Below are 26,324 nucleotides of genomic sequence, written 5' to 3'. Positions count from 1 at the left end.
AAAAGAGAACATATTAAAAAAAAAAAGGCATATATCCCAATATAGCATTTTTCCTTAAAATGTCACGAAATTTTTAATTTTTCTGATGGTAAAATGGCCACAAGAGTGTACTACTAGTACTCACCCATCCCTAGTCACAAAAACTTTGATTTGGGGCGCTCAAGGTCACGTCAAATCAGGAATCTCCAAGTCCAGTCCTCGAGAGCCCCTAACCAGCCTGCTTTCTATGTTTCCCTCCTCCAACACACCTGAATCAAATAATCAGGACTCGACTTGGAGACCCCTGCCTTAGAGGGTTAAAAGTGGCGCTGCAACTCACGATTATTGTGATTTAAGAACATTGTTTCAACTTGAACGTGCAAAAAACCCATAAACAAACTAATTATGACCAAAAAATGTCGACCACTGTTTTCCAAAGTAAAAGCAGCTGTCTTCCATTGATTGTTTACAACAGTAATCGGAAAATATTTACTCTTGAGAGGGCCTTTTTTGAAGTTCAACAAGCTCTCTAAAGAACTCACTGAAATAGTTTTCGATTAATATTGGACAATTTCAGGAGATCAATTTTAGTCGGGGAGGGGCAAAATCGGGACAAAATGGATGGACGGACGGACGGAGACCGGCGATGTTGCGAAGGTGAAAGTAGACAAACTGTATAATGGAGGTAAGACCTTTTCACACTGCACTCGGTTTTCTTGCAGCAATCATGGACGACAGCGCCCAAGTGCAAGCTTGCCCATATTTGGAAGTGCCTGCATCGCTTGCCCATATTAGGACGTGCTTACCAACCAGGAAGTCAAAGGGAGGCTTTTACTGCCGGTTGGTTACGGTATGCGTCCATCTTGCGTGACAACTCAAAACGTGACATGGCTTTCTTCTATCCACCAGCTCTCGTAGCACATACACAACCAATGGGGGTGCTGCGGCAACTTTGCTAAGTGCAGTGTGAAAAGTTTGTTCCATGTGTGAGTAAAACAAAAGAAAGTGCTATGGATGAGGACGCCCGCAAAAAGGTGAAAAACTTTTCAGTGGGTAAAGTTGATGACAATGCGGATGGGCGAGTACTGATACCAGGTATCGGTATTGGGTCGATACCCAGCCTTATTTCAATGTATCGGAACTTGTGCACTCATTTTTGGGGGGACAATTTTATGTATCAAAAGTACTAGTGGTATCGGTACTTGGCATCAGTGACTATTTAAGAATTGAGTACTTGGGAAAAAAAATTTGTATCGAACATCTCTAATTTCCTCCCGTTGAGGTTCATCTATCACGTGTAGCTACGACTAGCGTCTTAGCCACGTTAGCAAACTCGTGTCAATCAACTCAATTACTGTCTAGCCTTCAGATGTCACACCAACACGCGCGCATGCGCGGGCACGCACACACTCAATCCGCGTCGTCTTTTTTAATTTCCTGTTCTGCTCATTTTACTCAGCTTGCTCAACATAGGATTAGCGCTTAATGGAGAAGGAAATGACACAAGTACATCAACACACACACACACACGCCCACGCGCGCACACACACTCCCACAGACATGACCTCTTACGGCCTCATGCGTCCCCATTTGGCCTACAAAACTTTCTCCTGTTTAACTTTTTGGTCACGGGAAAAACTGCCAGCGTCCATCTGTGTGTGTGCGTGCGTGTGCGCGGGTCAGATGGTCCGTCTAGACACGCCTGTGCGAGCGTGCGGTGGCGTCTAGCGAAGCAGATCAGGGCGGCGACCCGTCTCACGGCGACGGCGGCGACGGTGCGCCCACATGTCCCGTCGGCGCGCGCACACGCACGCCGTGACTCACGGTGTGAATCACGGTGCGAATCACGGTGCGTGTGTTTGTGCGCGCGTTGTGATGACGGGCAAGAGTTAAACAGATTGGACGGCTTCATTACATGAAGTTTTCGAGCACTTGTCCTCATGACGGGTCATCGTAGGATGAGCTGGGGTCAATCCCAAGCAGGGCACATATAGATAAACAACGGACTGGTCGCAGACAAACAATCACTCAGACAAAGGAAAACCGCTTGCGCACTTGGCTGGGTTTAAAAAATAAAAAAATAAAAACCTGGGAACTGCGGAAAAGGTTTATTTTCTTCTTTGGTCTATTGCGGTTGTTGGAAGTGGACGCCAAAGGGAATCTTCCGCCGTTGCCAAACGACAGGAAGCACCAATAACGTGCAAAGACGGAAAAACCCAGAGCGCTTCCAGAAGTCAACAAAAGGAAAGCGTTCACATGCCAGGAAGTGGACGGCAACAAAGGGCGGAGTGGCAAGGTGCCGTCTGCCCTTGACCGAGATTGAGTACCCCCCCCCCGAGGTTCCCCTCAAATCGTGAGGAAGACGAGTTGGAGTTCCCACTGGCCTTTTCCAGCGGGAGCGCTGAGTCACTCTGGCTGACCCGCTCGTGACTCGCGCGTCTGGGAAAGACATCGGAAGCGCGCACGCAAACGCCGCAACCAACGCAAACTTCACAACAACTTTGGGAACTTCCTCTTTCGCACCTCTGCGTGTACGTGCATCACATGGTCTGTCAAAGTGGATTCATTGGGGGGATTGATTGGAATTTCTGAATAATTGTCATTATAATTGACGGGGCTTTTTTAACGCCAAAAAATCAAGAATAAGTGTGAAAATAACAGCATTAAGTGTTTTCCATGTCAGGTGTTAGTCCACAACATCCACAAATAGGCGATTCCACAGATAAATAAATTTAGTTTCATCCAAAAGGAACTTGCATAATTAAAGTGTTTCAAAGAAAATTATTTGTCTTAAGATTTTTCCCGTTTAAACATTTTCTTGTTTTGTACCAAAAAATAAATGATTTCAATTATTACCAAAATAATTGTGATTACTATTTTCTTCATAATCGAGCATCCCTAACTGAATCCTCTTTCCTCCTGCTTTACCACCTCTTGACATGCATGCACTCAGGGCAGACACCGAGGCACTCTAAATCAGCCACGCCTACCAGTAGTAAAAATGCAGTAAAAGTGAATTTTTAGCCAAGGTCGCCACTGTAATTGAGGCCAGAGCGTAGACTCGCTAAAAGGCGAGTTGAGAATTGTGGCCACGCCCGCTGGCCACGCCCACCCAACGATCCATTTGGGCATTTTGTGAATTCCTGGCTCGATTCCCGAACACGAGAGCGACGGCATCATGTGTTTTAGAACGTGAACAGACGGAGTAAACAAAGATGGAGTTTCACTCAGCGACGCTGAGTGCGCACAGCTGTATTATGACGGCCTGCTCGCACACAATGTAAACAAGGCACGCGCACGCACACGCACAGCTGTCTGATATGCTGCTTCGCGTTGCGTACGCGCCTTTCTGATGAAAAGTTAGCGATGGGGCAAGCATGCTGGGCAAGCGGTTAGCACATCTGCCTCACGCTTCTGAGGTGCGGGGTTTGAATCTTTGGCTGTGTGGGGCTTTCGTGTTCTTCCCATGCTCAAATGGTAAACCGTATGTATGGAAACCTATGCACCCCGTATATCGTCACCCTCTTAAAATAATTGCCTATGTCATTTTTTGGCCAAAATGATTTTTTGTTGCCTAAATCATCATCTCATTATGCAAATGGTTAAAAAAAATTCTTGAAAAATTCGTTACAATTTTTTTACGCGATTATTTTAAGAATGTGTCAATATATACATTGATCATCAGCCAATCACAGGTCACAGACAACCAATCATCTGTTGGGAGAAAGTCCCCGGAGTACCCGCAAAAAAAAAAAGTCTACGATATCAAGAGTATCTGAAATTTAAAAAAAAAAAAAAAAAGAAACTAAGAATTTTTTCTTTGTATGGAAGCTTACGTTCAGTTGAGAGAACGTTGGCTCACTGCACAAAACATGCGAGCAAGCATCCAGTTTTTGTCTTCTTTGTCGCAACTTTCAACTCTGATGAGTTCGGCTGGAGGTCGGGCGGGGGGTGATGCTGGGCAGGGTGTGTGTGTGTGTGGGGGGGGGGGGTGTCATGGGGTTGCAGCAGGGTTGAATCGAAACGAGAGACAATAAAGATGAGACGGCAAATGAAGAGGCCCGGCGTGAAGCTAGTTGTAGCGCTAAGCTAAAGAAAAGAGGAGGTCACATGACTTGAGGAGCCAAAAGAATAACAAGAATGCGGGCGGGGGCGCTGGGTGGCGTGACGAGGCGTAGGGTGTGGTCCTAACTAACCTCATTGGAGCTCCAAAAAAAAGGAAGAGTGACTCACCTTCAAAGAGGATCGCTCCTTCCAGAGAATCCTTCCTGAACACACAAAAGTCTGAAAAAAAAAAACATTAAAAAAACACAATGAACAATTTATTCTTCAAATCAACTACAATGGTGCCTTGAGATACAAACTGAATTGCTATGCGACCACACTCAAAGCACTTATAAATCGAAAATCAACTTTCCCCATCGACATGAATGAAAATTCAATTTTCCCCCCGTTTTTTTGTGCTAAGATGTCCGAAATGGCTGTTAGCGCATTTCTGCGCTATCCGCTCCACTTCAAGTCCCACCATTTGAAAACAGCTCTGTTGGATCCATCTTGTTTCCTGTGAGAAGAACTGGTTGCCACGGTAACCCGCGGTATATGTCCTGCCCAGACTGGACCCAGCAGGTGTGTGTGTGTGTTTTGAGGCGTGTTTTAATATGAAATGCAGCTGCTCCAGCTGCACGCCGCCTCCCTCCCTCCCTGCGGCCAACGCCAGGAAGTGTTTTCCAGAGAAACTCCCGCTGGACGTCATATGAGGGAGTCCCGGCCCTGCAGCCAGTGCATGCGTGTGAAGGCGCATCTGCCAAGACCACAGCTACTTGGACGGCCACCGCAGACCTTCCTTATTGTCTTCAACATGAAAGACGTTTTGAGGACTTTCAAATGCCATCTATCAATCCAAACTTTTTTCTCCCGAGGCCCACAAACAGAAAATGGAAAATGGAAATGTGCACGGGCCACGTCGGCGTTCCTTCCCCTTAATTATGAAACGCGTGTCGGTATCGTTTTCAGCAATTACACTGTTAGTTTAATTTGTTCCGTATCAAATTAATATTCCTCGACCAATTCGTTCCAGCTCCAAACCACCACCACATTTCCTTGTCATGCAGTTTTTTTTAAAGGGATACTTGACTCATTGAGCCATTTTCAGCAGTAAAAAGTTAGTATTTTGTCCAGAATGAATCCCTTAAAATGTGTTGTTTTTTATAATTAATAATTATCTAGAAAGACATACAAATCCATACTTGAAAAAAAAAATTTTGGAGCTCAATTTGAATTTAATTTAATTTATAAATTTGGTTTTAAATGATACTACTCAGATTCAGCTTTTCGATGTAGTAACGTAAATTTCTGGTGGCACATATTTCAGCCTATAAACAGGTACAGTGTTCCCTCGTTTATCACTGTGGTTACGTTTCCAAAAAATACCCACATTAAGTGAAATCCGCCAAGTAGTCATTTTTATTTTTAACATTGGTTATAAATGCTTTTTAAGGCTGTAAAACCCCTCTTCATCACAGACTTTTATCATACAGGTATTTTCTCACAATTCTCTCGTTTAAACACTCCCAATGTTCAAAACTTCTTAAATAAAAAAAATTATAAAATAATAATAATAGGTACACTACTGTAAAAAAAACTGCACAACAAAAAAATCTGCAAAACAGCGAGGCTGTTAAAAGTAGGGAGGGAACACTGTATTGTGAGTACATATCAGTCTGTACTTTTTATTTACTTTTACTAAAGTGCAAGAGTTGAATCAAAACTCCAACTTTTTTTGTTGTTGTTTGTACATGTACTTGTACTTACAAGTACAGCGCGTGAGTACTTGTGACAGACAGCTGGCCGCAAATGGCCCCCGAGCCGAACTGTGCAGCGGTGTCAAATGCTTCAAATCAGTTTTTTTTTTTGGTTTTTTTTTTTACATTTGGACTTGACTTTTGTGAGTCTCTGAGTGGCTTTCCAGCTGCAGCTGCAAGCCTTCAAAATAAAAGTATCATTGATGTCAGTGCGCCTGCGATCGGCATCAGGAGGCAAAAAAAAAAAAAAAAAGCCTCCGGTTCCTGCACGCGCTCCAGATGTGAGACAGTCAGGGACACTTAAAGAGCTGATGACTTACGTACATCCGAAGGGGTCAGCGATCAGCCATCCGGCCGCTCGGGCCTCCGTGCCTCGCCTCGGCCGCCGCTTCCGGCTTCCTGTCCGCACATGTCACGGCCTGGCGTTGTTGTGACGGCTAGCGGAACGGCAGTTAGCGTTAGCATTGGGCCTGCAGTCATCATGATGCGACATTAGCAGCCGTCTGGAGCAGATTGGGCTTGATTTCAGAAGGCACTCACTTTTTCACGTCGTTTTCAGCAGCCGCATCTTTTGTTGACGCATAACAAAATCAATCCAGAGGTGGAAAAATTTGTACAAAGTCTTGTGTAAAAAACAGACTCTGGTAACAGTAGAAGTACTGTTTCAACTCTTTTACTTCAGAGGAAGTCAACCCCCAAAAAATATTTACAAAAATATGTTCTATACAGCCTAACTAGTCCAAAAAGCATTCACCATTTTGTCACTTGCTGTCGACTGAAAATGACATCACAGTCGCTCAGGAGGTGACCAATCACGGCTTACCTATTTTCTGAAGCTGAGCCGTGATTGGTTGTAGAATAGAAAATAGACAAAGTGACGATTTCTATTTTCAAATGTCAAGTATAAAATCATCAGGAAAATTAATACTGAAGTAAAGTCCAGTTCCTAAGTATTTTTACTTGATTACTTCCCACTAGTAAATGAATCAAGAGTTGACGTTTGACGCCACAAAACAACTTGCTATTTCCCACGTGGCTAGCAACCAATCAGCACACTCGGTTCTGGGCCACGGCTCCCGACTCCAGCAGCTCCTTGATGATGTCGTCGCTGTATGTCAAGGCGTCACGCAGCACTTGCACCGTGTGCTGGCCAATCACAGGAGGGGGCGTGGGCTCGCTGTGGGAGAAGCTGCTGTAGCGAACCGCTGGACCTGAGCCGCAACGACATCATGTGAGTTACACGTCACGAGAAATAGCTAGCCAGTGCCTTCAGTGCAGTACCACCTTGTGCCACAACATGCCGGGCAGCAGTGAGCTCAACTGGAAGCCTTTCAGTAGAATTAACAGCAAGAAAAAGCATACATTTATTTCGCGCAATATTAACATTAAGCTAGCAGAATTTCATTTGATGAAATGATAGGGTTTGGTTGAATATTTTAGTGCTTAAATATAAAATGTTCAATTTGTATTTTTTATTCATGGGTCCATTTTACAGTAAAGCAAGCACACTTTATTGAGTTGGAGAAGTGAGCGAATGAGTTATTTGCGGTCCGGCATTTGCAGATTTTTTTGGGAGGGAACCTATCCCCCATTGGAAACCCCCGCCTAGTCACGGTATATTTTTCCAGCCTTACTTACTTTTTTTCTGGAGGGGGAAAACAAAAATTTATTTTGTTTTTCATGACAGTTATGAATAGTGTCAATTATTTGCAGATTTTCACTGCGCCAAAAATTCCACTGTAAAAAATGAATTTTGATAATGTGTTTAAAAGAGGCCTCCAACTATTTTTTCAAATGACATGAGGGTGAGTCGGCACTGATAGAAGAATTTAGAGAAGAAGTTTAATTGGATGAAAAAAAATCGTGAAAGCGGCCATCACGGATGACGCCTGCGACCTTCACTGCCTCCTCCTCCTCCTCACTCTTCATCATTGTATTGTCTGTCTGACACTTTGCTTCCGCTACAGACAGACAAATGCAGGCGGGAATAATAACAACTTGCAGACGGTGGGAAAGATTTTGTTTTCCAGTAAAGGAAACATTAAAGAGCGGCACTAATGAGCTCAACTTGTACAATGTGTGTGTGTGCGTGCGCTGACCAGGCACGGTGATGCGTCCTGCAGTGGGATGTTTCATCTCCTGTATGAGCCCGTTGTGTTTCACCTGCCCAAACACACACACACACACACACACACACACACACACACACACACACACACACACACACACACACACACACACACACACACACACACACACACACACACACACACACACACATAACCTTACATCATCATGTATTTGTTTTGCAATTGCATATTTGACTGTTTCTCCTGTTTAATAAATTGCCAAAAGTGAGCCGACCATCGTGGCTCACTTTTGGCAATTTGTTATCCTGACGAAAGAAGAGACTTTAATCTTTCTTTTGGTAGGTTCCAACAGCCGGGAGTGAAGGAGGTTCCTTCAGTGAAAATGGGAGTGAATGAGTTAACATTTTAAAGTCCACATTGCACCTTTAACTGTAAGGACAGGAAGTAAAGTAACACTTTAAATAATTTAAATTAATCTCCAGAGTTAATTTCATTTTGACACCCTTAATCAAAAGTACTAGTGGTATTGGTACTTGGTATCGGTGACTACTCAAAGCTTTGAGTACTCAATACTAGTATTTGGTATCGAACATCCCTACTCGTAAGTCAAGGCATCACTGTAGTGATGATCGACAGCCAGCGGGTGTCAAACGGGAGCCGGTCAGGTCCAGATGTGTTGCAGATGTGCTCCAGAGCGGGAAGGAGCCTTCATGTGCACGCAAGATGACAACAAAATCCAAATGTCTTTTGACACTCACACGAGCTCCTTCGATTCCAAAGTGACTCACCAGTTTCAAGTGTGTGTGTGTGTGTGTGATTACACGCATGCGTGTGTGCCATGCTAGCTGCTTGTTATGCGGGGTATCATTGCCTCCATATGGCCGTCGCGCTTACACACACACTCACGTTGTTCTTCTCAAAGATTTTCCAGCTCGTCATGCAAACAAGTCAAAAGTCATTAGAGTGACGGCAGCGAGGCGTGTGTGACATGAACATGAGGAGATCTTCTCCTCTTAAGGAGGTGAAACATGGAAACCACGATGATGATGATGACGGGTTGCTTCATTTAACTTTTCCATGGCTGCTGTCAGCCGTTCTGCAGCGCGTGCAGACAGGGAGGTGGGCGACTCCGCTCACAAGGTTTCATTCAAGGCAGCAGACTTTTTGCTAAACCTGGAAAAGTTTTTTTTTTTTTTTTTTTTCCCCTTGGTGCATTTTTGAATGGCTGGTCCATCTGTGACATCACGTCGGCGTGCACCTGTCAGTTTTGTTGGGCGGTCTTTAAGACATGAGGCTGAAAGACTCGACTTGAACTACGCGACAAGTCTTACCCGTTTGTGTTTGAAAATGAGAATTTTCGATTGTTTTACAGTTTAGCTTCACTGAATTAAGTTTCAACTGCGTTTATAAAGTGTAAGTCGATCCAAAAAGTTACTTTACAATATTTTGTTCTATGTAGCCACACTAGTCTAAACACAACATTTTGATTAATATTGTTTTTGTGGAGTTAAGCATCAAAATACATTTGTTTTTATCCAGCTCAGTGGGCCGCCATTTTGTCGCAAATATTTGAGTTTTTTTCTTGCAAATATTACAAATTTTCTAGTAAATTTGTGAGTTTTTTTCTCTGAATATTACCGCCCTCTGTCAATTATTTTGTATTTTTTCAATATATTTTTTTGCATTTGAAAATTGGGATTTTTGAGATTTTTTGCTTTAGAAAGGAAAGAAAGAGACGGCCGCCTCTTGAAACAAGTAAGGAAGGAAATAACATTTGCATTTAATTAAATAGAACAATAATAGCAATAATAAAGTAGAAAAATACTTTGTTCTATGTCCAAACACAGCATTCTGGTTACAATTAGTGGAATATGATGAGTGTCATAAACCACCCATTTTCATCCATCTCAGGGGGCGGCCATTTTGCCACTTGCTGTCGACTGAAAATGACATCACAGTGGCTCAGGGAAAACAGTTGAACCATGATAACGACCAATCATGACTCAGCTGTTTTCTGAGTTGTGATTGGCTGTTACCTGAGCAACAATGATGTGATTTTCAGTAGACAACAAGTGACAAAATGGCCACCCTTTGAGGTGGATGAAGACAGGTGGATTTTGCTGCTTAATTCATAATCTACAAACGTAATAGTAATTATTGTAAAGAAATTTACTCGCCTGTCCCTAACAATAATAGACATTACAGAGACTTTTTGGGACTATTAAATGTGTTAATAGCAAATATATGCCGTGATTAAGCATGAGTTGAACACTTTTCGTTTTGTTTTTTAGCAGGGATTTGACTTGACAAAATTTTTGCCACAGTAACTTGGGACCTGTTTGAAACTTGCACATACGTGGCGCACTTGACTTGACGGCAGCGCGAGGAGCGAACGAGGCCGACGCGTAACAGCGGCGACCCGGGCCAACTCCGACGATGACTTCTTCACCTTCGTCTCTTTTCACGCCTCCTCTTCCTCTTTATCCCCCCCCCCCACCCACCCTTGGGAGCCTTTGAAGCCAAGAGTGGCGGTCCATTAAGTCGACTAAGCAGCCCCCCCGGGAGCGCGCGGGCCTGCTGTTACATCACGTCAGCGCAACATCAAGGCGCGGGGGCTCGGTGGGGAGGGCTGAGGGGGCGCAAATGCGCAGCGACGAAAAAGAAGATCTGAGGTTGCTTGAACCTGCTGCTCTGGCTTTGACCTCGGCTATCAAAGCAGCCGCGCGTGTGCATGTGTTGCATAAAGCGCATGAATTATGCTCCTCATCACACGCTGGCATCAGCGGGCCAAGCGAGACTTCGGGTCCTCCTGCTGCTGATTCTTCACCTCCTACGTGAACCTTGACCTCCTCATTTGACTTTCTTCCATCCAGTGCCTTCTAACGCAGCGCTTTGTAACTGTTGTCACCTTGGGAACTGCAATTTCCCATTGTTGAGACCCACTTTTCCAAAGTTAACAACAAAGAAAAGGCATGTTCAGAAGTAGTTTTTGAAATCTTGTGTACGATGTTCCCCGCTATCACGTTTCATGATTTGCACACCCACAGATTTTTAATTGAGCCATTTTTATGGGGTTTTTACGACGACATATTAAGGCCACGTATATCCTTTTTTAGGGAGGGGTGTGTGTGTGTGAATATTTGAGTCTTTTGTCATAAATTTGTGAGGGTTTTTTTCTCGCAAATTTGCCACTTTATAATGTTGCCAATATTTGAGTATTTTTCTCGGAAATTTGTGAGGTTTTTTTCATCACAAATTTGGCAGTTTCTAATGTCGCAAATACTCATTTTTTTCTCGCAAATTTTGTGAATTTTTTTACTCGCAAATTTGCCACTTTTTATTTATTTATTTGAGGGTTTTTTCTCTGAATATTACCCACCCCTATAATACACTTTTGTAGTTTTTACAGTAGTCAGGCATGAGTGCATTTAGAGTTGCGCCTTCATTGTAATACCACATTGTGCCACAACATACCTGGCAGCACTGAGCTCTAGTGGAAAAGATGCAGTGGCATTCACAACTCAACATATTCCCACATGTTGGAATATTTAGCGTGAAGGAGACAAGAGCAGGTCCCTTCAGGAAGCTCTCAAGATCCTTTATGTACCCCCAGAGATAAAACAAGTTCACGCAGTCCTGTAAAGACGACGTTGACAAGACGCTAATATGCGCGACAAGCAGCCCGGCGGCCCGTCACGTCCATCAAGGCTCGTCCCGCATCCCGACATCCATCGTATTTCAGCGAGCGCTTTGCGAATGTTGCTGCGGAGCCCCTCTGACAAATTGCGAGTCCTCCGACTCCAAGTGTAATTCTTCACCGTAATGTCATCCAGTGTATGACAGAGTGAGAGACTTCTGGGAATGTTCAGCCGAACGGAGTTCTTCAAAGCATCTGGTCATCATCTTCAGCCCATTTGCATGACTGATGCCGCGTTGCTGGGATTTATGTAATATTTCACCAACATCTCTCTTTGTAGCTTCAACAATGTAAAACATTCGCCGTGAGCACATAATGCTGGATAAACAAGATAGCTCACATGCGAGCTGGCTAGCGTGCGAGTACTTTTTCCTCCGCCAACATGCTTGCAGTCAAATCAGAATCTGAATTATCTTTATTGGCAAAGTAAACACAAAAACACACTCCAGGATAAAAACCAAAGGCCTAATGCAAATAGCAAAGGTCCATGAGTAACTGATGCCCCCTCCAAGTGCCTATAAATGCCCCAAAATCCGGCATCTTGTGGCACTAAATTTTTTTTTTAATGAAAGGCCTCGATTCCCTCGTTCTTTTACTGCTGATGATCCCACCTTCAACTTATCCATAATGTCGTACAACCAACTCCCCTTTCAACCGGACAGAGGTCAGCCCGAGATGTGATCCCCTGGCGTCGGCCGGACTGGACCTCGGGTCCAAGGACAACAACCACTTGCGGACAGATTTGTGAATGCCAGGATGGTGTTGCCGAGCCCGGATGTGGGGTGTCCTCACAGCGGTGTCATCAAACCGGGCGTCACGTGACGATGCCACCTTACGGCTTTGTTGGCATTCGGCTTAACGAGCAGCGGATGAGTCAAAAATAGAGACTCTCCTTTGTCTGCCGCTCTTTGTATTTTGGTATTTGAGCTCGTTAGCAGCTTCCAGTTACATAAAACACCTTTCAAACATCCAAAAATAACACGTGAAATACAAACAGCCCAACTGCTTTTGTTTGCCACTCAGCCATCCCGATGCCCGGCCGTCTGTTTATGGTGTCGCCCTTTAATTGGAGCCTCCTCCCTCCTTCGCCATCTCCATGGGAAAGTATGCAGACACATTTTCATTTCATTATGTGCATTCCTCCCTCCGCCATCGGCGTGCCAGCGCGGCGCTCTGAACCGGAGGCCGAGGGTTCGATTCCCCAGCCGCGAGAAACTTCGGCACTTTGCGGTCAACCGTCAGGACGCTTTCAAGGTGCCGGAACGCTTCCTCGTGAAATTGTGTTCACATTTCACTTCTTTTCCGTTTGTTTTCACGTTTTGGAGGAGCCTCCTTCAGGTTTACTGGGTTGCAGAAAAAGCAGGCCCATTTATTTTACAGAGGAGATAAGTGAGCGTGAAAGTCAACATGAACTCACTCTTGAGCTTTTGCTTGGCCTGACACGGAGTGTCTGCTTTTGTGATTGAGTTTCATGGAAGGATGTTTTCCCTGCAGAAAAATGTCTCCTTCAAGCACTTTTTGACGAAAAACAAGGTTAATCCTTCCAAATTTGTCACGGTGCTTCTGTGCGATGGGCTTGGCAGGTCGGCAGGAGTCACGGCGATCTGATGTTTGCAACTAGGCCTGAAAATGCCTCTTTAGAGCGCCTCGTTGTTTACTGTGAGTGCACACATATCAGAGAGGATGATAGAGCTAGAAAAGAGGTGGAGGGGGTGGGGGGTTATTTTTTCCTCAACTTGAGAGCCAGCATGTAGATTGGAGTTTTGGGCTGGCGTGACCGCTCTAGAGTGCCTCCTCGTCGGCTGTGAGTGCACGCACGTCACAGAGTGAAGGTGATATAGTTCAGCCAGCGGACGCTTTAAGCGGATCAATTTTCACAGGGATGTGGCAGGTACCTGCAGATGATCAGAGGCAGCTCTCGATGGTCCACATGCTCGTCGGCTCTTTTCCAGCAAGTCATTACCTTCTTACCTCACATCCTCCTCCTCCTCCTCCTTCCGCGCTGATTGCCAAGCGCACTCGCTCCCACATGTCACCTAACTTGCGCGGCCTCGCGGTGACCTGTAGCCGCTTTGTGGATTCCGGCGGACGAGGGTCGCCATGGCAACTGATGGAGCAGGATCAGCCCCGTAAGCCTCTCATGTTTTCACTCGGCTCCAAACATGACGCTCGCCGTCCAGCTGTTACAATACTTCTTCTTCTTCTTCTTCGACCACAAAGTATCTTGAGAACCTGCAGCGGCTCAAATACAAGAGTCTTGTCCTCAACTTCAAATTCAGTTGCTTCAAGGTTAAAACTTTTTGTCAGCACTTCAAGCGCCGTCGTCATCTTCAGGCTCCTTTTCCGACCTTATTTGAGTTACATACGTCTGTTGTGACTATAAACAGTCGCACCTTGACTTATGAGTTTCACTTGGCCATGGCCAAGCTCATACCTTAATTTACTCACGTTTCAAATCCCCACAGAAATGAATGGATTTTTCTTTGGCGCCTGTGGCTCTCCTTGCCCACATGCCATTTATTTCTGTTTTGCAACCAAAGCAAAAAAGAAAATTCAAAAAAAGAAAAGCGGACAGTTCATAACTTGAAAACCTTGTAAGTTGAGGTGCTCTCAAGTCAAGGTATCTCTGTACAGTATGTGTTGGTTGCTCATTTCAAGGAGTTTGGATTTAGTTCAAGTCTGTCCACGGGTTGACTGCCGTCATCCATCACTTCCTTCCAGTCGGTAGCTTCCGCTCTTCATCCTCCCCGTGTCCCCTTCTGGCTCCACAAATTTCGCGCGGCGTCGAGAAGTGCGGCGTCCTCGTCAGGAGAAAACGCCACGATTAAATCTTTTCCTAAAATAAGCCCTTGCGTGACGCGGACGTTCCTGACGGAGCGCACGCTCATGAACACGTCAGTGTCAATGTTCTCCAAGGAGCTAATTGAGGTACGAGTGTCTTTGGAAATAAACACGCTGCCGCCAATTAGTGTGAAAAGAAAACAGGTTGTTCAGCCCTCAGCGGCAAGCCAACAAGCCAAAAATGACACCAAGATGATTTGTTCCTTTTCCTGAAACACACTGAGTGCTGACAGGTGAACAAACACACTTTCATCTCGCCATCAGCAGACAATCAAGAACAAACGTCCGGAGAGGACATGCAGATGAACAAGAGAGCCTCTTCCTTACGTTCACTAGCACGCCGAGAAAAGAAACACTTAAGGAGGAAATTGGCCAAGTGGTCCGTCCCATTTGCTGAAGATCACGGAGGGGGTTTGACATGTGGTATGAACTAGTCACAAAAGGCTTGAAACTTTCAGATGAAATGTAAGGATGAAGCGAAAACGCACAACTACCCTTTAAAGGTAAACTTTTGGATTATGTTCATTGTTTGGCTTTTTCCAAATGATTCCCTACTCTCATAGCTGACACAAAAAAAAAATCCTATACAGCAAAGTTGGCCTCACCATATTGGCTGGGTCGGGTTATTTGTCCATCACAAATAACATGAACAATTTTTGCTACAGTTGGTTTGTGACTAGTTTTGTTCGCAGTGTACACAATTTTTGGGGGGTTTATTTCACATAAATTTGTAACATTAGATTTAATATCAACATCTAGGTACCGGCGCTTTAAAAAAAAAAAATTATGAATCAATATATATGGGGGGAAAAATGCATTACATTCACAGGATTTTAGGTTACTTTTGAGGAGCGTGACAACAACGGACTGAGGTGTCATTGCTGTTGCCTGACAAACACGTCAAGGATGTTATGGAATGTTGGGAGCTGAGATTCCATCCGTGTTCTTTTTGGCTCGCAGGCTAAAGCAGAGAAAAACTTCCTGGTGCACTCGCACAAGCCGTCTGGAAGCTCCAACTTTGACCTCTAAAGAAGACGTGAGCGGAGCTGGCGGTGTGAGGTCCCCGCGACCCAGGAGATCGCTGGAAGCCACCGCCGCAACATTTTACTGCAACGTCGCTTTATTTGACAGTTTCCAGACCGTAATAAAGTTTATTTATAGTCGCCGTGTCCAAGCGAAGACTGTATTTCAAATAGGAGACGGAGCAAAGGTACGCACGCTGGAGCTCATCACAGGTTGAGGAGCCAAAAAAAGGCATGCGGAGCACCGCCGGCCCTTGAGCAAGGCAGTCGCGGTCTTCTCGGGGGGGGGTCAGCGGAGCGGGCCCGGCGCGTACGCTTCTTTGCTTGTTTAGCTGCGAGGAGAAGGCAGCTGATTTACGTCCAACTTCCACTTCAGAGTTGTTTAGCTTTCAGCCGGAATAAATCACGCGCACCTCCAGTCATCAGGATATTAAAGCCATATTTAGTTGCATATTTGAGATGACAGCTACTGGATGGAGGGCTTGCGGTCGTAAAAGGGAGACGCTGACGTTGACCCCGAGAGAGACCAAAAGTGAAGGAGGATGACACAGACCCAAGAAAGTCAAATTCTTTAAGGTAAAAGGGAACTCGAGGCAAACATGTTCTTTGCAATAGTATGTACTATGTAATGCTGTCATTTTGGAAAAAAAATATTTAATTAATTATTTTATAGATTATTCCATTGAACAATCAATTGCCCATTTTCCCCCCACTAAGGTTGGACATAAGTTGAATTGATTAGAGGATATAAGTACCCATAATTTATTATTTTCAATACATATGCATTATTAAACACTGGCAATATTAGCTTATGCTAAATGGTTAGCAATCGCGATTAGCATTAGCGCGCTAGCGATTACCACTTCAGGTAAACAAACATTTAACCATTTAGTTCACACACACACATCATTCTTTCTTTACACACGTACTAGTGTCTTAAAAATCACTTACAGATGATGCTTCAACATTCACAGGTTGAAGAGCCATTCCATGAGTAAAAAGAAAAGGGAAAAAAAGGGTAGAGGTAGCTGTTGGCTACTTGAGGTCAATAACTTCCTGTTCCTGTCTTCTTCTGGACATGCTTAGTGCGTGACTGCCTTCTACTGGTTAAGTGATGAACACCTAAACCTTGTGTTTTGGGGATGCTCAATGTGCTGTATAGTCTTTAATAAAAAAACACTAACTAAATACAAAGTTAGTGAGCGTTTTTAAGCAGACAAATAACATCCGCCATTCGGCCACTAAACATGGACGACCCAAACAGGGTTCAGGGGGACTGCCATTTGATCTTATACAGCCCTCTGCCATTGACTGAAATGGACATCAATTTGCCATTGGGCTCGCATTGCCCACTTGTTTTCTTGGTTAGGTCCCATGCTTAATTCGTATGCCTCGAGTTCTCCTTCCCCATTAATTGTGAGAGCAAAGCAAGCCTGCGCATTAGCCGGCTGTAAATAAAGTCACCGTGGAAACAACTTGTGCTGAGGCTCACGGGTACTGTAGGACTTTGTTGAGCGGCCGATGGAAATGTGCGCGCAGAGCTGAAGAAATGGAAAAAGAAAATGTCCGACACCGAGAGGCGGATGAAAGCGAAGAGCAGGAAGCTGGGAGCGAGAACGGCGCGGCCAACAGTGACGCCAGACGAGGACGCTCGCCAAATGACTTCCAGACTTTTCTTTGGGGCGGCCAACCCCCCCCCCCCCCCCACACTGCCAGAAGCTTCAACACCGCCGCCAAAACACACCGCAAACACAGACTGTGTTGGGAATCCCTCCCTTTCCTCTATATAGCGAGTTGGCCATTTTGTAATGACGTTTGAATGTGTAGCGAGTCAAGTTTGGCCTCACTGTTTTTTTTCAGTGCTCAACTCGAGTACTTGAGACTCTAGAGCAGGGCCGGCCCTAAGTGATTTGGTGCCCTAGGTGAAAATGCAAATTGTTCTGCCCCCACACCCCACTGGCAAAAATTTATTTTATATTTATATTATATATATATTTAATTTATATTTTTATATTTTAAATTAATTCATTGATTAAACTTGACTTGAATTTTTTATTTATTTTTTGCCCAGCAAGTTGGTGCGCACTCCACTAGATGGCACCCTAGGCAACTGCCTAGTTCGCCTATGCCCAGGGCCTCCAAATTACACTACATAAAAGTTTGTAATTATTCCGGCTAAATCAACTTTCAACGCATTGACTGAGACATCACACATGACCCATCATAACTGCGAAGCCTGTGAGACACAACTCGGGGCACGAGTGCTCGGAGGTGTGTCTCGACCCACGAGAGGAGAAAAACAACAACAACATCAAAGTTGCGATGGCGAAAAACAAGTCGGCGCGTCACGCTTGTCGAGGCAGATGAGCTGCGCCGAGCCACGCACGCGCAGTCACGCGCGCTGAATCATAGCCTGTATATGACAGCGCCGTGCCAGGTGGCAGCGGGCGCCCGCCTGTTGTCTACAAAACGCTTTCACAAAAAGTCAAACTCGCCGCAAGTCTCGCAACATTCAGGAACATTCTGGAGACGCTTACATGTCGCTGCTGACTAACATGTTAATGTTAGCATGTTGGTAACCTTTCCACTTAAACACAACTCACACACACACCATATGACCTGTTGCTTTGTTCCGCACATGCATGGAGGCACAAACACACACGATCAGTGTATGTAGAGTGAGAAGTGACTCACGCGGATTGACTCCAAAATGAAGGGACAGTAGGATGAGCGCACATGTGCACGCACACACTCACCTGCGGGTGCGAGAAGACCTCCCGGACGCTGTTGATTGGTCCGGCGGGAACACCTGAGCCTTCAAAGCGTCTGAGCCAATCGGCCGTGGTCTCTTGCAGGAACCTGACAAAAGCGCGAGTAGGGTCAAGCATTGATACGCAAATTATGATCTGCGCTTTGTCTCCTGGCAAATGTGCTGGTTATTAAAAAAAAAACGAGACGAGAAGTGATGAAAATTTACGGTTATTCTAGTGATTATTGAACTGATTAATCAAATGTGAGTTGTCGTTTTTTTTGCATTAAAGTGAATTGCAAAATCATTTTTTCTCTAATTACTTTTGATTAATCAATGATTGTTGCTTATTTGCCTCCGTTGTCCCTAAACGTCCTTTAAAACATTTTATGACACCTAGTTGGAGTTTACTGTAAAACTTAACCCGCAACAAGAACTACACACATTGTACATTTAAATACAAAACGGGCTTCATTTTTAAAATGTCACTAGCGCTAATGCTAAAGCCAATGGGGGATCCCAATGACATGCTAACAGGAAATTAGCTTGCCCTAGTTTGATAATAAAATATTATAAAGTGCTATTTTCCTTTTTGTTGTGTTTTTTGGGGAGGCTGGATAGGGTTAGTCGCATGTCCATTACCTCTGCGCCAGCGTGTGCACCAGCTGTTGACGGTTTTGGACTCGGAGCTTGTTGGTCGAGTACTGAGGCTGCTGGCAGAGTTCTGGGAGCCGCAGAACCTGGAAACACATCGAGCGTCACCACGCCTACCATCACGGCCGCCATAGTGTCAACATACCTGACACACTTTGACAAACTGCTGGTTGTTTGCCGCCGCTACCACCACGTGACCGTCTTTGGTTTTGAAGCCCTGGTACGTAAACACACGCACACAAGGAACAATCTGGAAAAGTAGCTCGGAAATTTTTGACCACTTCAAAAATGATCTGGAATGCGCTGGAAAAAAACATGGAGGGAATTGACCTCACCTGGTAGGGGACAATGCTTTCGTGGGCCGTCCCCCAGCGTCGGGCCTCCTTCCCGCCGTTCAAGAAGTTGGCAGCAATGTGGCTGAGGCACGACACCTAAAGAAACGGAAGATTTGCTCGCGCTCAGGAGCTTCCAAAGCATGAAGCTAAAGCGATAAGCCGCCACCGTCGTCGAAAAAGTTGCACGTTAGAACAACCAACTCACGTGCCAGGAAAGATGCCTAGTGGATTGAATTGAGTCAGAGCTCCCTCTAGTGGCCGAACAATGCAAGTGTTCTGCAAAGTACTTAACTACGTTTGTTGTTTTATGGAAAATCAAGAATATTTTGCCCTTTGGGCTCATTTAGAAAAGCGCAAAAATCATCCAATTTCACCAGTAAAGGTCAAAGTGCATTTAAGCTTCATCTTGAAATTTGGCCCCCCAAACTTTTTGGGCCACGCCCATCTCCCAGTGACTGGAGAAAGAAAACTGACATCATGGGGCCTCCCGTGAATCCATGACGGCAAACAGGAAGCGGCGGCGGTGGCGCAGCGGGAGCGGAGACTCTCCTCACGTTCTGAGGATGTTGACACCGACGGTCTGGTTTGCGTTTGGGCCGGCTCGCGTTTCAAGTGTGCGCTGGCATGGAAGAAGAAGAAAAGGAAGCGGCCCGCGGCGTGCCAGCTGACTGGACGCGACGCCACATGTGAGACAAACCGCCGCTTTGAGTCACGCCGCAGCGGCTGACATCAGCCTTTGCTGCGGCAGCGCCGTCAGGATGACAGGCTCAACCTGGCTGCACGCTGACGTCTGCGCAAGCACGAAGGGAGCGCTCGCTCCATGCTTGTTCAAAGCTTCAACTTCGACCCCAGTAGTTATGGAAAATTGGCGTATTAAAAGAACACCCAAAAAGTTCCTCAACTCACTTCATTATAGAAGTAGATCTGAAGGTCAAAGGTCAAAGCGCATAAAAACATGCTTTTAAAAGCAACACTCTGGCACAAATGCCACGCCCCGACACTACAAATCAAACGCACCCCGTCTGGGAAAGTAACGATAAACCCGGATTTGTTTTGATGTGCAGCAAATATTGATCGGTTTGTTTAGACTCTCTAAAGCGCTCGTTTACACACGGAGTCCTCTTCAAGAATCATCCATCACACACACACGCTACCTGAGAGGACAGCAGGTCACAGTCGACGTGCGCGCCCCTCCCCGTGCGTTGCCGATGAAGCAGGGCGGCCAGGACGGCGCCGTGCGCGTACAGGCCGGTCGCCAGGTCTGTCATGGCCACGCCGGGTCGTACCGGATCGCCGTCCTGTTGGCGCAAAGGCGGCACGGTGGGACGTCTGGTGTGCGCACGCGCACACGCAAGCGCTTCTGACCTCTGACCCGGTGATGTGCATCATCCCGGACACAGCTGAGGCGATGGAATCGTAGCCCGGGCTTTGATTTTCAGGACCCGTTTGCCCGTAACCTGCACAAAGCAAACGCAAACCAGTGCATTGTGGGTATTGTCATAAAAGTTTTGTGCATGAAGAGGCGGGACGCCATCTGGTGGTCAACAAGTGTAGCGCCTTCTCAGCATTCATGCAAATTTGAACTTTTGCGGGAGGAAATACGAGAAAACTCACAAGCACAGGGAAAACATGCAAATGCCATCAGGATGACTGGAGCACGGATTTGAACTCAAATTTTCATCTGCACTGTTGACGGTACAAAATGACATCATCACGTCGTGGCAACAGATACTTGATTGATCGATCCCGAGAGGGAAAACCAGATGATTTTGTCAAGATCCTCTGAAAGCGAGTTTGGCGACGTTTGTGTGACACGATCGCGTTGTTAGCGCCAGCGTCCGCAGCAGCTGCTGCGGATTAGAAGACCGGCACGGCGGTTTTGGCGCTTCCTGTCGAGGCCCACTGCTGACAGACACGACTTTCATCCGCGGGCCCAGACGGGACATCCGCACCGGCTTCGGCTCCAAAACGGTTAAAGTCGCGGCGAGGCCGAGTCGCGCGCGTGATGAAGATACGTCGCCCCCGTCCAAAAAAGCAGCACGGTGGGCAGTGGTTAGCACATCTGCCTCACAGGCAAGCAGTTCTGGGTTCGGATCTTAGCTCACGACTTCCTGTAACGAGTTTGCGTCTTGTTCTGCATTCCAAAACGTGCGAGTGAGCGGTTGTCTATATGTGCACTACCCCGACTGGCGACCAGTCAATTGTCTATGTGCGCACCTGAAATGGAGCAGTAGATGAGCGCCGGGTTTGGTCGGCTGAGCTCGTCGTATCCCAAACCCATCGCCGACAGCCTGCCCGGCAGGAAGTTCTCCATCAGTACGTCGCACACGCCTGCCAGCTGACAGAAACAGACGACAAACACGTTAGCATGTTATCAGCACGCTGACAAAACAACACGCTAGCATGTCGTCAACACATGAGCGTGTCATCAACAAGTTAGCGTGCCGTCAACAGGCTAGCATGTGTTCAACAGACAGATATGGGCCTTCTTCTAAAAATAGCTTCCATTTGTATGTCAAATAAAAAATTTGAATGTGAAATTCTTTATTTTAATAATAATAAATCTAATTGCAATTTTTATAATTAGTTGAATTATAATTAATTAACCAATTATTTGTTAGGAAGAAAAACTGTCAGTTATGTCTTCTTTTTTTTCCACGAATGTTTTATTTTAAATACATTTTTTTTAAAGGAAAGAAAATAAATAAATACAAAAAATTAAAAATAACTCGAAATAATTTCAAATGAATAAATATACTATATGATATACTATAAATAGATGATTAAATAAAAAATAAAAAAAAACGTTTTGGTGTCTCCCATTAATTTTATATTCTCATGAAGACACACTGTTGTGAATGTAGTGAATAGGGATGGACGAGCACCGATACCAGGTATCATATCAGGCAGATACTCAGCCTTATTTCAAGGTATTGGTACTTGCCACACTGGCCGATACCAGTATTAGTATTTACATTCAGGAACTAGAAATTAGACGAATAAAAAAAAATCATTAATGGAATATATAGATATTTCTTTAATATATAAAATATCTTTCTTTTTTTTAATCTGTGGTATATGTAGTTGTGGTCAGTATCGTGACTACTTGTACTGTATCTGTCTTAGAGAGAAAAAAAAGCGGTATCGAACATCCCCAGCACTGAACATATCAGTTCAAAAGTTTAGAGTTTACATGAAAATGACTCTTTAAATAAAATTTAAAAATCATCATTTTATTTATCTGGTGAAATTATTTATATATACAGTCAGATCTGTTTACATGAAGAATACAAAACTGGAAGAATAAATCATAAACAATGTCTCGACTCTTTCTGATACTTTTAATATACCTTCATTGAAAGAAGAAAAAAAAAAAGTGCTTTTCTTTCCAAAATAAAGCCAATTCAAAGCCAGCCCAAACTTTTTGTACGCTCGAGTAGGTTTTGCTGAAGTTATTTTCCAAAGGAAAGGTCAATATTGTTGCAAGTACCTGGCGGACGACTTGCGCTCCTCGAGGATGTTTGAGGTCGACGGCGATGCTCTGCAAGTCGAGAAAAAGAAGAAGAGACGACGAATTGACTGTGACGCCACAAGCGTTGAAGCTTCTCCGGCGCCGTACTTTTTTGTTGCGGTTGACGCTGAGGAAGTAGACGCTCTCCGAGCCCACGAAGGGAGGACCCCACGCTCGGGTATCGTCACCCGCACCTGATCAATCCATCCAATAATAAAATAATTGTTAGCTAGTTCAACATCAAACATTTTAACATAGATAATAGGTTGTTTGGGATCAGAAGAAAACACGATAAATCATAATATAATTCATTCAAGTCAGCGTCACCTGGTTTCTCCACTTTGATGACCTCAGCGCCAAGATCTCCCAGCAACATGGTGGCGAAGGGTCCGGCCAGGACGCTTCAACAACACAAAAATGTTTTATGACAAAATCCTCTTTGAAAGACCGTCTTAATAAAAGTTACGTATTTTATAGAATTAGGATTTGACTCCTGATTAATGTTCATGCTTTTACTCTTACCGGGTCAGGTCCAACACTCTGACGCCCTCCAGTGGCCGGCAGCGGTCATCACCTGCAGACGAGTTACATGTCATAGAAATTAAATCAGGAAAAAAATCTATATCACAGTTTAACGCGATGAGAGTTTACTTGAAGGCCATATCTTGCAGTGCTAACATGAGTATAAAATGTAAAGTGAATTTTATTTTTAGTGTCAATTGTAGTAACTTGAAAGAACAGGAAACGCTTAAGATGACTCAAAGTGTTGCAGTGCTGCTTCGTTGACACTCGGACCTTGGCACCTGCTTTCAACAACAACAAATAATTTTGAAAAGTGTCTATAAGTTTTCCGCATGTTCGAGGTGGCCATTTCATCTTGCCAGGGAAGCGTTTTGAAATATTCAACTCACTCCAACCGAGAGACTTTTAGCTGCCTGCGCCTTAGCCGGTTAGCTTAGGATGTGCTACCTGTTGCAGTTTGTGAGAGACGTCGTCCGCCGGAAAAAAAATTCTCTCTTTGCCTCCCCGGCGACAGCGACACCAAAGCCGGCGGACGGACGCCCCCGAGGCCCTTCGACAACCAAACGCACAACAACATTGGGACAGCTTGCTCGCCTGCGGCTATTGGCTAAATGCTAACGTAAAGTTGACGTCGCCGCGGAACATCTCAGGCACTTCCGGCCCAACATTTTCAGCGTTGTGGCTGTGGCCATCGTTTGCAAACAAACACCGCATTAAACGGGGCTACCTGTCGCTGGGATGCGTCAGCAAGTCCGCCGTATTGAATGTGGGAAAAGTGACGTTGTGCTCGTTAAGTATCCAAAATGCGCAAACTTTAACGCATCTCACTGAACATTACACAAATATACGTATGTTACAGAAGAGGGAAAACTAATTTGTGTGTTTACATTTCAGTAGTCATTTTTACTTAAGTAAATGATTCGAATCAGTACTTCCTTTCCTACGCATGAATCTTTACATATAAAGAGTTGGTGTTCTATAAATAAAGTTGGTGTGTGTAAAATACAGTGTGAGTACCTGCTGAATATTATAGTCCCATTGTTCATTTTTTATTATTATTATGACAGTAACATATAGTTACATTATTGGTAGCTGCATCAGGAAAAAAAGTGCATTGGTTTGGTGCTTACAGATATGCTAAACTATACTTAGGTATGAAAAACAGACATCAAAATCGTTTGTCATTGATTGTTGTAAATGTAGTCTCCATGTTTTCAATACAACCTGTATGTCAATATTTGGTTTACTTAGTTAGCATAAAATATAGTGGGGGGGGGGAGAGTTAAGCATCTCCTCTCAGATTTTCTATTATTTATTTGACGGTAATCGTGTCTTGAATGTAGCAATAATTTCAATGACTGTCCAGTGTTGTTTGGTTTGTGCTGCATTACAGCGCCACACCATGAGCAGAAGCTCAATTGCGTCTAACTGATCTGTGCACGGGTTGAAAAGTGAAACTCTTCATCGAGTCAAAGTTTAAAAACAAACATTTTAACACATGCTTATTCCTAACACCAACAATGACAATTTTACACAAATTAAAAATAAAACACTACACGCTAAAACAACATAAAAGAGCAGTGGGTGGTCAACATTCATCTACAAACGTGTTCAAAGAACATGCGTGTATGTGGCTCATCAAGACTTGAATGAGTCTTCGTCTTTTTTCTCTCCTTTTGTTCACTAGTGTTCTTGAATTCACTTCAGAGATAAAAAAAAAAAAACGTGTGAGATGCTCATGAAGTCAATGTTGCAGTGTTGAGGGAGCAGCGCCCCCTAGCAGGTGGAGGTCTGCAGTGACGCGGTCAAGCCCAGATACTCATGGTTCTGAGCGGTGGACAGATCGTCGGGCGGCTCAGGCCCGGGCAGGAAGTCGGCCCGGTAGTCAGGGTTGTCCAGGCTGGCGGCGCGGGGCAGCGAGTTTTGTGCTGTGTTCAAGTATTCGGGTCCCTCTTGGACTCGGGGGCGGAACTTTCCGTTTTCATGCGGGAAGGGTGGCAAGGCGGCTCCCAAAAATGGACTGGAGTCTTCGTAGTTGGGGTTGTGGAAGTCTGAACGCCCGCTACCGCCGCCGCCGCCGCCGCCCTCAGCCTGGTTCACGTATTCTGCGGCAAACATTTGTTCAAACGTTGGTCAATGCGCAAATCATCTTTCCATCAAGTCAAATGCCATTAATTTGTTCCAAACCCCGCAAAAAAAATGTTTACCGTGTCCAGCTGGGTGGTATTTGTCGAGCATGTTTCCAGTGGGGTCGCTGATGTAGCGCATGGCGACACTGTTGGCTCGCACAGGATGAGCCTGCGGACGCACAAAAGGAGGCGTCACAGCCGCGTCATGGCGCCATACATATAGACGGAAAAGAAAAGTCCATACCGCGGCGCCGCAGGGATGGTCGCTATGGTTACCGGAGCCTTTGTAGGGTAGCAGGTACTTCTCGGCGTCCACCACGTCATCGGCGTCGTCCGAGCTGAGCAGGCGCGAGTACAACCTGCTGTCGGACGGGCTGGGCGGCGCGCACTGGCAGACAAAATGAAAACAAAACAAAAAAAAAAGCGTGCTGTTTGGTGGCAGTGAACTCCATTTAAAGCTCGTACACTTAGCTTAATGCTAACACATAATGCAAAATGTCATTTACATGCTACCAGAAACGGTTTCATTCTTGACATTCCATTTAATGAGATTACAGTGTAGTTTTTATAAAGTATAATATAAAAGAGTGTTTTTTGCAGGCATTTCCATGATTTGAGATAGGAGTGTTTTGCTTTGTCAAAGAACAAATTGAACTTGTAACTCAAGGCACCACTGTACTAATATCGGTATTTCTAAACATTCTGGTGGTCCGTACCCCTCGCTAACAGCAAAGGTTGACTTATCTAGGCTAATGGCTAAGGCTAAAGCTAACCTACCTGCAGGACCAGGTACTTGCTGGGGTCCCGCGCCATCTTGGAAAACTCCACGATGAGTTCCCGGAAGCTCGGCCGACTGGACGGGTCGATCATCCAACCTGAGGACGTACAAAACGCACACACCATCAAGTTTCCGCCTAGCAGTGTTGGCAAGACTTCCTCTTTCGCTGACCCGCTCACTCGACCATTGAAAGGCAGTTTGCAACCCAAGGCACGC

General features: G+C 45.1%; 2 protein-coding genes across 6 annotated transcripts in view; both read right to left on the bottom strand.

Moving 5' to 3' along the window:
• Nucleotides 1-6,437: 6,437 nt before the first annotated feature.
• On the bottom strand, nucleotides 6,438-23,916 carry sugct (succinyl-CoA:glutarate-CoA transferase). 4 transcript variants are annotated; one of them, XM_077554010.1, is made up of 14 exons: nucleotides 23,649-23,912; nucleotides 23,202-23,253; nucleotides 23,007-23,080; nucleotides 22,788-22,873; nucleotides 22,659-22,709; nucleotides 21,386-21,506; nucleotides 20,534-20,625; nucleotides 20,323-20,466; nucleotides 19,169-19,264; nucleotides 18,979-19,050; nucleotides 18,822-18,919; nucleotides 18,187-18,289; nucleotides 7,880-7,943; nucleotides 6,438-6,957 (listed from the first exon to the last, which is right to left on the bottom strand). In XM_077554010.1, the coding sequence occupies exons 1-14, from the start codon at nucleotides 23,776-23,778 to the stop codon at nucleotides 6,935-6,937; spliced, it is 1,206 nt and encodes a 401-aa protein (XP_077410136.1). In that variant the 5' UTR covers nucleotides 23,779-23,912; the 3' UTR covers nucleotides 6,438-6,934. The 4 variants fall into 4 exon arrangements, with proteins under 4 accessions (XP_077410136.1, XP_077410134.1, XP_077410137.1 ...); XM_077554008.1 differs by having other exon boundaries at nucleotides 6,438-6,991; nucleotides 23,649-23,910; XM_077554009.1 differs by lacking the exon at nucleotides 6,438-6,957 and adding an exon at nucleotides 7,055-7,741 and having other exon boundaries at nucleotides 23,649-23,916.
• A 312-nt stretch (nucleotides 23,917-24,228) lies between these two features.
• The window catches only part of LOC144040137 (melanoma receptor tyrosine-protein kinase-like), a 24,306-nt gene continuing 22,210 nt past the window's right edge, over nucleotides 24,229-26,324 (bottom strand). For both annotated transcript variants that reach the window (XM_077554001.1, XM_077554002.1), the window contains 4 exons: nucleotides 26,108-26,205; nucleotides 25,575-25,718; nucleotides 25,409-25,499; nucleotides 24,229-25,306 (listed from right to left, as the gene is read on the bottom strand). In XM_077554001.1, the coding sequence (XP_077410127.1) occupies nucleotides 24,978-25,306; nucleotides 25,409-25,499; nucleotides 25,575-25,718; nucleotides 26,108-26,205 (662 nt within the window). In that variant the 3' untranslated portion in view covers nucleotides 24,229-24,977. The remainder of the gene's footprint in view (nucleotides 25,307-25,408; nucleotides 25,500-25,574; nucleotides 25,719-26,107; nucleotides 26,206-26,324) is intronic.

The sequence above is a fragment of the Vanacampus margaritifer genome, chromosome 20 (genome assembly GCF_051991255.1).
Source record: "Vanacampus margaritifer isolate UIUO_Vmar chromosome 20, RoL_Vmar_1.0, whole genome shotgun sequence".
In the NCBI taxonomy this organism is placed as follows: domain Eukaryota; kingdom Metazoa; phylum Chordata; class Actinopteri; order Syngnathiformes; family Syngnathidae; genus Vanacampus; species Vanacampus margaritifer.
This window is presented reverse-complemented; position numbering and strand designations above follow the sequence as displayed.